The 11,777-nt window shown below is 45.4% G+C and overlaps 1 protein-coding gene across 1 annotated transcript; it reads left to right on the top strand.

The window, feature by feature from the left end:
• The first annotated feature begins 319 nt into the window (after positions 1 to 319).
• On the top strand, positions 320 to 2,654 carry LOC125509209 (uncharacterized). The gene is made up of 2 exons (XM_048674123.1): positions 320 to 645; positions 937 to 2,654. The coding sequence occupies exon 2, from the start codon at positions 1,342 to 1,344 to the stop codon at positions 2,380 to 2,382; it is 1,041 nt and encodes a 346-aa protein (XP_048530080.1). The 5' UTR covers positions 320 to 645; positions 937 to 1,341; the 3' UTR covers positions 2,383 to 2,654.
• Positions 2,655 to 11,777: the final 9,123 nt, after the last annotated feature.

Here is an 11,777-nt window from a genome sequence, read left to right as displayed (position 1 = left end):
TCTCCTCATGATCATCATCTTTATCAAAATTCTGATACAAAACTTTTGTGTCCACCGGACAGTCTGGTGAATTTACCGGACTGTCTCGTGCGGCTGTCTGGACCGTCGCGCGACTTTCTCAATCCTCTCTGATCTCCCCGGACAGTCCAGTTATTCTGCATGGACTGTCCGGTGTATATTTGCTACTGTTTCAAAAATTGCTCTGTTACGAGCTGACAGTCCGATACGTATGACCGGACAGTCCGGTGGCTACTGATTTCCCTTTGCACGTCTGCTGTTATGAACAGACTATCCGGTGCAGTTGTCTGGACTGTCTGGTGCAGATCGAGTCAACCTAGCTGCATCTTTTCTTTTCTTTTTTCTCTTTTTTTCTTTCTTCTCACATCTCGCTGCCCCCGTCTCTGCTTCCCCACAAATCAGCCGCTGCTGCTCCTCCCGCCCCGTCGCCCAGCCGCCGCGCCGCCAGTCTCGATCTCCGCCGCTGCCCTCAGCCGCCGTTGGCCCGTCGCCCCAGCATCCGGCCTAGCCGTCGCTGCGCCGCCGGCCTGCTGGGCTCGGCCGCCTCGTGGCTCTCCTCCTCCGGCGCCATGGCTCGGGAGAAAGCTTCGCTGGGTCATCGCAAGCTCCCGGCTGGTCGCTCGCGTGGTAGTTCTCTCTCTCTCTCTCTGTGATTCCTCTTCTCATCTTACTTAGTCTTTCTAGTCATCTTCATTCCACTCCAATCTTTCGGGTTTCAACATAATTTTCACTATCTGTGCTCTGCCCCCTGCTTCGGTATCCGACTTTGTATGCATATCTCGTAATTTTGGACTCAAAATGGTGGCATCCTGCAAGGGATTTGAGTGCTATTTTGGCCCCAAAATTTCAGAGCTTTCATATTAACTCACCTTCGGCATGGCCATATCTCATTCCGTTGTCACTTTATCTCTCTCACAGATGTGGGCTTCTCTCGGTGTGCCGCCTATGTGAGTGATGGTGATGCTCCCAGTGATGATCCTGCGAGTGATGGTTCTGAGTCCGATTTTGCTGCTGAGGCTAAAGGAGTGGCTGTGCCTCTTGCCAAGCAACCTAAAGGGAGCCGTGTTGTAAAAAAAACCTGCTCCTTCCACTGGCCCCAGCAAGAAGAAAAAGAGGGTTGCCTCCCCTCCTCCTACTGAGCCAAAATCATTCTGTATCACTCGTCCTGCTGCTTCTCCTAATCATGAGCCCGTTGATTACTCACACCACTCTTCTCATGCTCTTCAGCTTGTGCGTAACCAAACCAACCCCTATCGCCGGTGTCAATCTGTTCGCATCTATCGTCGGTTTCATGTTCACTATCAACAAGACATCTATGAGAGTATGTGCATGCATGTGAAAGTTCTTGAGTCTCAATGGGTGGATCTTGCTATTGTCAGGAAGAGGCCCGATGTCTTCGAGGGCGTGCTTGAGCTTCTCGAGTCCAAGGGACTCATGGATATCATTTCCTTTAAGCAGGATTGGTGTGCTGAGTTGATCATGCAGTTCTATGCAACTTGCTATTTTGGCAATGATCCCGATCGTACGGTGTTTTGGATGACTGATGGTACCCAATACAAATTCACCTATGATGAGTGGGCTGAGATTCTTGGACTAGATGGTTTTAATGCCCCCAGAAAGAAGCTTCATGAAACCGGCTCCTCAGTGAAGGTTGATGGTCTTGCATTACTTTATCCTCCACAGACTCCTTCATCTGAGTTTGGCCTTGCTTCCCTGATGCTTCCCAAATACTTTCACATTCATAAGATTCTGAGGCCGGTTTTTATTGGTAAAGGAGGAGACAAAGGCCGGATGTGGGACTACGCCCTGGATATAATGCATTTCATGGCCCAATCTGAAAAGTTCCATATCTTTGACTATATCTACAATGAGATTCGCAGGGCTACACTTGTCAAACGCTCTCTCCCATATGCCCCGTTCATTATGGCTCTCATTGTATCCTCTGCAACCCACCTGGGAGAGATTCACATGGAATGTAAGCACAATCCTTACAAGCCCCGGGTCGGTGAGGTTGACAAGGTCAGGCTCGCCAAGGCGACGGAGCCCGCTTTCACCAGTTCCTCTCATGCTGCTCCTCCCAAGAAAGTCTCCAAGTGGCAGAAGTTTGTTTCTCAAGGATTTTTGGCCTGTTTCACAAGTGCCCGCAACAATGCACTCGAAATTGAGCAGCTCAATCACCATCACAACTCCAAGTACATCGCGCTCAAGGCCCAGCTTCGTGACACCGGCGCTACACTCTCTCCCGACTCCGAGCTTGCCCTCGCTCTGGGTCGTCTGTCCGATGTCCCTTTCCCTCGTACTGGGTTTGAGGAGTACTTTGAGCCTCTACAGTCTGATGATTCCGTGGATGCTATGGCGGAGTGATCTTCAGTTGGTGACCATGTAGTTTCCTTCCCCCCCTTTTTGGTACTTCGATGCCAAAGGGGGAGAAGAGAATATTAGGTTGCTAACGCATTTTCTATGTGTTTTGCCTTGGTTCTTTGATTTATGTACGGCAAGCGCATAATTGGATCTTTAAGCCCATTTACTATCTAAGTGTTGGATGTCATGATATTCTGAACCATTCTATTATATTTGTAAGATCCACTTTGACTATTATCTATGTCTATGAGAGAAACTTGCTCTTTATGATGTTACTTTACTATGTCTCTCATATGTTTATATATATTTGTGCATGGGTTATCTTACATTCTGTTGTCATGACATACTCTATGCAATGTTGTCATGTCTTAAATACTATTTATGTTGGCATTGCATTAGTTGCATGATCCAGGGGGAGCTCTCCAAAAACAACAAAAATATATATGTGCATCTTACTCTCATTCAAGATCTTTTGTGCACATTCATAGGGGGAGCTTGTCTACATCATGCAGATTATGCTCTTATCTATTCATGTCATAATTTTTTAAGAGCTATGTGTGTGTTGTCATCAACTACCAAAAAGGGGGAGATTGAAAGTGCATTCATACACTTAAGATAATTTTGTTGTTGATGACACACATATTATTTGGACTAATACGGTTTGTCAAGTATATCCCAGGTATTAGTTCAAAGGTTGATGATGAATAGATGCTCGTCGACTTCCCCAAAAACATTAAGGAGCAAGCCGTGGATTCCCTAAGACTTAGAGAGTCCTTGAGCCTCCTTTACATTATGTTATTAGGGATCCCGCACTATTAAGAGGGGACGGTACCAAGGTGATGGATTAAGCTCATACACACATTTCACACACGGTCTCACATCTGATACACATTCACATATCTCATTTACACTCTCACATGTACATACAAAAATAGCCACCAAACATTCTTAGCTCACACATGTCACTCTAAATTTGTCTTGAAGTTTTCACTACCGGACTGTCTGGTCTTTTGGACCAGACTGTCCGGCCGCTCACAAAATTTGTGTCTACCTCTTCTAGATTGACCGGACTGTCCGGTCCCTCTACCAGACTGTCCGATGGCTCTGGTTCTGATGTTGATTTATGTCTGTTGTCACCGGACTATCCGGTCCCTGGACCGGACTATCCGGTAGTTCATATTTTTAGCACTCTGTACAGTCAACGCTTTGAATAGTTCTTTGACTAGACTGTCCTGTATAGATCTACCGGACTGTCTGGTAGTGCATTTTTGACTGTAACAGTTCATTTTGTGCTCTCACTATATATACCCCAAGTCATTTTCTTCTAGGGTTACCCTTTTGCGAAAACATCATCCACAGCCGCCTCACATACACCTCCTACTCTCTCAACCTTCATTCCTTTGATTCTTGGAGAGATTGTTGGAGAGATTCAAAGGGAAACCAATCAAAAGCAAGATCCACTCCTTCCCCACACTTTGACCAATCACTTTTGTGTTTGAGCTTGATTTGGATCCTTGGTGCTTGCCTTGTTACTCTTGGAGGTTGGAGACTCCTAGGCGGTAGGAGTTCTTTCGGTGAGGAATCGAGCATTGTGATTACCTCCGGAAAGTTTGTGAGGGTTTGGAGACCACCCCAAGGTCTACCACTAGTGGTTGAGAAACGCCTTCGTGGTGTTGTCTCAAAGAGAGAATAGGGTGAGCCTTCGTGTCGTTGGTGTGCCTTCGTGGTAACATCCACCCCTCTAAACGGTGACGTAGCTTCCCTCCAAGGAAGTGAACATCGGCATACATCCTCGTCTCTCGGAGTTGCGGTTATTTCTAACCCTAACTCTCTACTTGTGGTTACTTGTCTCTTAGCACTTACTTATATCATTTTGTGTTTGCTTACTTACTTATTTGTGTTACTTGTTTACCTTGCTTAGCTCTTAGCATCATACTTGCAATTGTTAGGCTCACTTTCATATTTTGCATTATTGCCTAAAATTACTAAGTCTCCCTTAATCTCTACCTACTAATAAACCAAGTATTGCTTCTGGTCGTCCGTCTAAACATTACCCTCGAAGTTGCCATATATTACCCTGTAACCCCCTCGATGCGACTATATCTCCCACGTGTCGAAGCACGACTTATAGGCATAATCGCATTGAAAGCAATGTCGCAAGTGAGGTAACCTTCACACAACCCAAGTAATACAATAGGGGAAAAAATACATAGTTGGCTTACAATCGCCACTTCACCCAATTACATGAATAAAGCATTACATCATACAGATACAATCAAGGTCCGACTACGGAACCAAATTAAAAGAAGAACCCCAAATGCGACAAGGTCCCCGATTGACCCCAACTGGACTCCACTACTGATCAACTAGAACGAAACAACACAAAGGACAAGATCTTCATCGAGCTCCTCCTGAGCCTGGTTGCGTCATCTGCACGGACTCATCGGCACCTGCAAGCTGGTTTGGAAGTATCTGTGAGCCACGGGGACTCAGCAATCTCGCACCCTCGCGATCAAGACTATTTAAGCTTATGGGTAAGGTAAATGTATGAGGTGGAGCTGCAGCAAGCGACTAGCATATATGGTGGCTAACATACGCAAATGAGAGCGAGAAGAGAAGGCAAAGCACATTCGAGAAAGTATGATCAAGAAGTGATCCTAAACAACCTACGTCAAGCATAACTCCAACACCGTGTTCACTTCCCGGACTCCACCGGAAAGAGACCATCACGGTAACACACGCTGTTGATTCATTTTAATTAAGGTCAAGTTCAGGTTTTCTACAACCAGACGTTAACAAATTCCCATCTGCCCATAACCGCGGGCACGGCTTTCGAAAGTTCAAAACCCTGCAGGGGTGTCCCAACTTAGCCCATCACAAGCTCTCACGGTCAACGAAGGAATAGACCTCCTCCCGAGACATTCCGATCAGACTCGGTATCCCGGTTCTACAAGACATTTCGACAGGGTAAAACTAAACCAGCAACACCGCCCGAATGTGCCGACAAATCCCGATAGGAGCTGCACATATCTCGTTCTCAGGGCACACCGGATTGTCCAAACTTCCGGTAGGCCAGCCCAGAATTGCCCCTGGTGGCCACCGGCGGCTGACAAGTTGGACCAACACTTAGAGGAGCACTGGCCCAGGGGGGGGTAAAATAATGATGACCCTCAGGAGCGCGACTCCCAAGGGAAAAGAAAAGGCTAGGTGGCAAATGGTAAAATCAATGTTGGGCATTGCTGGAAGAGCTTTACTTAAGGCGAACTGTCAAGGGGTTCCCATAATAGCCCAACCGCGTAAGGAACGCAAAATCCGGGAACATAACACTGATATGACGGAAACTAGGGCGACAAGAGTGGAACAAAACACCAGGCATAAGGCCGAGCCTTCCACCCTTTACCAAGTATATAGATGCATTAATTAAATAAGATATATTGTGATAACTCAACAAGTAAACAATGTTCCAACAAGGAACGATCGCCATGTTCCAACAAGGAACAAACTTCAATCTTCACCTGCAACTAACAACGCTATAAGAGGGGCTGAGCAAAGCGGTAACATAGCCAAACAACGGTTTGCTAGGACAAGGTGGGTTAGAGGCTTGGTTCAACAATATAGGAGGCATGATAAGCAAGTGGTAGGTATCGCAGCATAGGCATAGCAAAAGAGCGAGCATCTAAGCAAGCAAAGATAGAAGTGATTTCGAGGGTATGATCATCTTGCCTGAGATCCCACAAGGAAGAAGAACGAGTCCATGAAGAAGACAAACGGAACGTAGAAGAACGGGTCCTCACAACGCGACGTTATCGGAACCAACCCGAAGAAGCAAACACCGAAAAAGAAGCACACAACATAGTAAACAACCAACACATGAACATGGTATGATATGCGGGATGCGGTATGCGATGCATATGCATGATTTGACAAGGAATGATAGAATCTGGCCTCAACTTGGAAATCCAAGTGTGCCACTGGAAAGGTGAGATGAAATCGCTTGAAAATGATATAAAGATCACCGGAATCGGAGCTACGGTTTGGAAATGGCAAGCAATTCAAATATGGCACCGGTGTGCGATATACAGCAAGTAGCCATCTAAATGCAACAAGATGAACATGCTACAGCACCCAAATATGGCAACAAAATACATGGCAGGGATCCATTCATGATGCTTGACAAAAGAGGAACACTGAGCTACGGCCAATTCATCCATTAACAGGTTCAAACAAGCATGGCAAAAATGCATATGGTAAACAGATTTCAGACTTGGTGAAATTAACACTTGTCTGGAATCTCAGATCAGATAGCACTCTTTGGAGCAACAAAACTACATGCTACAGGACCTAAACATGGCAAAGTAAAACATGGCATGGAGCTACTCAAAAAGCTTAACAAAAGTCCCTTGGTGACCTTGAGCCAAAAGGGATCAGAAAACACAATTGCAAGCATGTGAACATGGCAAAAACATAATCAGATTACAGACTTAGTGCAAAACTGGAACATGCAAATCAGATATCAAGTAGGCATGTTAACGAGCTCGATGCACTCACTACGGAGCAAGTCATGACAATCTAAGCATACACCCATCAAGAATACACATTATACAAGCTAGACATGGCAAGAACAATAACATAGCATGCACGGATCAACTACAACATCCTCGGCAAAATCGCTAATAAGTAGACAATCTGCCCAGATTCACGAAATAGCAAAAGTAGAGCTCGATTGACTCAAGCTAGGGTGCTCCATAATTGCAAACAAAGACATGGATGGATAGAGCACTACAAGATTAACAAAACATCCTTACTGATCATCCTCAAAAGAGGCACGGATCACTAGGAAACAATATGAACATATGGCAATAAGAGATAAACAGATCAAGGACTTAGTGGAAATGCTAGGTCCCTGAAATCAGCATTACCAAGTGCCTCACTTGGCAAGCTTGTGCTAGTCACCACACACATAACAAAAATACATGGGTTGAACCTCTGGAAAGATGGCAAAACCCTTAACAAAACATATATAGAGCTCAGGGGCATATCATGCACACAATAATCATGGCAAAAATGACAAATATCTAAATGGAGCAGCAGATCTGACAATTATCTCAACTAGCCCTCTTCTAACAGCATTTCGGGCATCAAGATGAACTCAAATGAAAATTATGCAATGAGATGAAATGATGTACTCTCTGAGACGAACATTTTGATATGCTATATGCATGAATCGGAGCTACGGATGCAAAGTTACGGCATGAAGAACATGGACACATGAATCTGGGAATTTCGGGGACTTAGGAAAAATATACCCTCTGAAAACAGATCTAGGGTTTGGCACGGAAACCGAGGATGGTCGGGAGCTCGCCGGAGAGTCGCCGGACTTGGCTGGAGAGGAGCAAGGAGGCCGGAGAGGAGGGCCTAGGCATCGGATCCGGCAGGGTCGGCAGATCCGGCGACGGGGCGGCGTACGGCGGCGACCGGCGGGGCGGAGCAGCGAGGGCGACCGGCGAGGCCGCGCGGTGGAGGCGGTGGCCGGGCGGTGGCCGGGCGGCGGCCGGAGTTGGCGGTGGCGGCGGGGAAACGCGCCGGCGACGTAGGCAGGGAGGCGGGCGACGTGCGGGGTCTCGGGCCCGGTCGCGGCTCGGGCGGGCCGGCCTCGGGCCCCGCGGGCCGGCGGCGCGCGCGGTGGAGAGAGAGAGGCGGCGAGGCTGAGGTGTCGCGCTGTGGTTGGGCGAGGCGGCGGAGGAGCTGACGTGGCGCGACGGGGTTGGTCGATGCGACGTGTCCGGCGGACATGTCCGGCGTGGTTGGACATGTCCGGCGGCGCGAGGATGAAGACGCTAGGGTTTGACCGCGAAATGATCCGAAATTTCGGGGAGGGGCACATATTTATAGGTAGAGGGAGCTAGGAGAGTCCAAATGAGGTGCGGTTTTTAGCCACGCGATCGTGATCGAACGACCGAGATGATGGAGAGGGTTTAGGTGGGTTTTGGGCCACTTTGGAAGGGTGTTGGGCTGCAACACACACGAGGCCTTCTCGGTCCCTCGGTTAATCGTTGGAACATCAAACGAAGTCCAAATGGTACGAAACTTGACAGGCGGTCTACCGGTAGTAAACCAAGGCCGCTTGGCAAGTCTCGGTTCAATCCGGAAATGTTTAACCCCCACACATGAAAGAAAGGTGGAAATGACCACCGGAGAAGAACGAAGCGCCGGAATGCAAAACTGACAACGGGGAAAATGCTCGGATGCATGAGACGAATACGTATGCAAATGAAATGCACATGATGACATGATATGCAATGCATGACACGCAAGCAATGACAAGGCAAAAATAGCGAATAACTGGACAACACCTGGCACATCGGTCTCGGGGCATTACATACCCGCTATGCCATCTAAACGGAAAACGATTCGTTTTTTATTAAGACACCGTCGCTATAAGTGTTTTATAGGTACGATACCCATCATTTAGCACATGTGAGCTGGTGGCGTAGTGGCAACAGCCTGTTTCTCCCACTCGGAAGACCAGGGTTCGAACCTTGTGTTCACCGTTTTTTTCACCCACCTCATCCCCCCTGAATGTCTTCATGGGCCGGCCCGCGGGACGCGACATCTCTATTTTTCTTTATTTTTTTGTCTTTTCTTTTCTTATTTCTGTTTCTTACTCTCTTTTTTGAGTTAATTCAAGATTGAATTTTTTTAAAAAGTTGCAGATTTTGGAAAAAATGGTCGAGAAATCATAAAATGTCTACGAATCTTAAAAATGTTTGAAAAATCATAAAATTTTCGTGGTTTCAAAAAATGTTGGTAATTTTACAAAGATTTTGGAAAATTATAAAAAAATTACAATTTGGAAAACAATTGTCGGGAAATAAAACCATGTTCTTGATTTTGAAAAAATGATCATGTATACAAAACATATTCGCGATCACGAATCTAAAAAAATATCCATGAAATTTTAGAAAATTCTCAAAAAAATCAACTTTTTTGCGAATTTTTCACTAATTTTAAAAAACCATTGATTCAAAAAATGTTCAGGAATTTAAAAAATATTCATGTGTTCAATAAATGTTCGTCTAAACAAAACAAATGTTTACGAATTTTAAAAATGCCCAATTATTTAGAAAAAATGTTTGTCAATTCCAAAAACTTTTTGACGTTTCAAAAGTCTTTTATGTCTACGTTTTGATCAGTTTTTGGAAAGTCTTTATATGTCTAGGCGTTGGGAGTAGTTCGTGGTAGATGAGATTTATTTTAAAAGTTTTAAACATTTTCTTGCGCTACACAATGACAAGTGTGTCATGCGGTGGCAAGCTCATTGTCTTGGGATTTACCATGTCGAATGCATTGTGATCATGTGGACATCACGTCCATCATCAGCGAGAGTCGGAAGAAAGGTAAATGGCAAAATGATGAGCTACCGTGTTAAAATAAAGGATGTTGATTGAGTCATACTTATTTGACCAGAGTGTAATTTCTGTATCTACCGTTGCAACGCACGGACATGTTTGCTAGTCTCTCCCTAATAATAAAGCATGAATTGACTCCGTGGGTTCACCGTCACAATACGCTTCTGCCCCGTTGTAATACAATTTTACGATTCGAACCAACGATATTCTCTCTGGTAGCCTGCAATGGAAGGAACGTGATGACCAACTGCGACAGGTAATTTTTATCTACAAATTCGAGTTGCGCTCTATTTGTATATGATCTTCAACCTGTAATTATATCAGGATTGGGCCTGGGCCATTGCTCTAGGGGCTGGGCCACGTGCACATGGCTTCATCAACATACAAAAAATAGAGCCCAACCTACAGTATTAATGTCTTTGGATATTTCATGTTGAATAATCCCACATGGCTCCAATCACATTATTTTCACTAATTTATATATGTTTAACAACATTGTATGGTGTGAGCTAATTAAAAGGACTCCTTCACATGGAAGAGGGAAGTGCTTTGGAGGCTTGGAGGCTGCATGATACATGGGATATACTGAAAATTTTCTTAAGAAGTTGTGGCTCATAGGTGATGCAAGAGGTGCTTTGGTTGGGCTTAATATTGATGCAAGAGGCTCATGTGTGCATGCGTGCAATAGTAGGCTGGGATACTTCAAAGAATTTGTGGCTTTGTTGAGAAATGGAATGATGGAACTTCAACGAAGTTGTGGCTTCGTTGAAAATGATGGAAGCGGTGCTTGATCGTTGCGTGCACACAATATATGCATGCACAGTAGTGCAAAAGGGAAGCTATAACGAATATTAGTATTCGTGCATGTGTCCGGTACTTTTTTTTGCGGGTGATGTGTCCGGTACTTGAGAAAGTGCAAAGTCGGCGATCTCTAAACTGCCCACAACACCGGCTTGATACATGAAATTTGCACCATTTTTTCATCTTCTCCGCTCTATTTTTTAAAAAAATGCAGCTGATATGTGTTTTCTGTAGAATTTGGCGTGCAACCCCCTGTCACCAGATGAGACAGTCCGGATGCTACACTGTTCATGCCAACCGAAGACATGCCCTGTTTCAACTTTCGTCCGGGCTCCACGCTCATTCACTCCAACACCAGAGATAGAGATCAACATCACGAACGGTTGTGGACGTCTTTGCAATGCCGTTTTCAACACCTCAACTCTGCGCTCATCCATGCCGGCACTATCTTCGAACCGCATTGTCGTCTGATTCATCGCAACCGTGTTTGCTCCGATCATAAACATGCTTACATGTTGCATTCAAGTAGGACGGTGTAAGGACACATTTTCTCCCGTTGCAACGCACGGGCATGTTTTGCTAGTCTATCCCTAATAATAATAAAGCACGGATTGACTTCGTGGATTCACCGTCACAATACGCTTTTTTCCTGTGAATTTACATTTTCATTTGAATTTAAAACATATATACGAGGTGGTACTAATTCTGCTAAAAAAACGACTCAATCGCTGCTTTGTGCTACGTCGTACCTCCAACTTCGCACGCTAGCCATATATTGGGCTGATATATGCTGATGGGCCTCTTCCCAGGCTTCATTGGATACGATCCAAAAATCAGCAGCGTGTGGGGATGTACTCTGGTCTCCACGCCCCGAACCAGCTCACCCAGGTTCTTTGTCTTTCCCCAAAAAAACCCAGGTTATTTGTCTAAAAAAACTAACCCTGATAATGATTGCAACTTCTGGCGTATGATGATATGCGTGGCATGCTCCTCAGGGTAGCTCCTTTTTTTCATGCACGCGCATGCACGTCCTTCTTTAAGTACTGCAACTGCAAGCATTTGATTTGGAGCTGCAAACGTAAATCTTTTCATTTCTCGGCATTTTTCCTGCTATAATTTTTTTTGAAAATATACCTGCTTGATCTACGTGCAACTTCGCTCAAGTTTCACTGCTTCAAACGGCAAACA

This window comes from Triticum urartu, chromosome 5A (genome assembly GCF_056163025.1).
Source record: "Triticum urartu cultivar PI428250 chromosome 5A, HENAU_Tu73, whole genome shotgun sequence".
Lineage (NCBI taxonomy): Eukaryota > Viridiplantae > Streptophyta > Magnoliopsida > Poales > Poaceae > Triticum > Triticum urartu.
This window is presented reverse-complemented; position numbering and strand designations above follow the sequence as displayed.

What these genes read in the sequence shown, in the direction of transcription:
- LOC125509209 (XM_048674123.1), top strand. Translation starts at nt 1,342, where the DNA reads ATGTGCATGCATGTGAAAGTTCTTGAGTCTCAATGGGTGGATCTTGCT.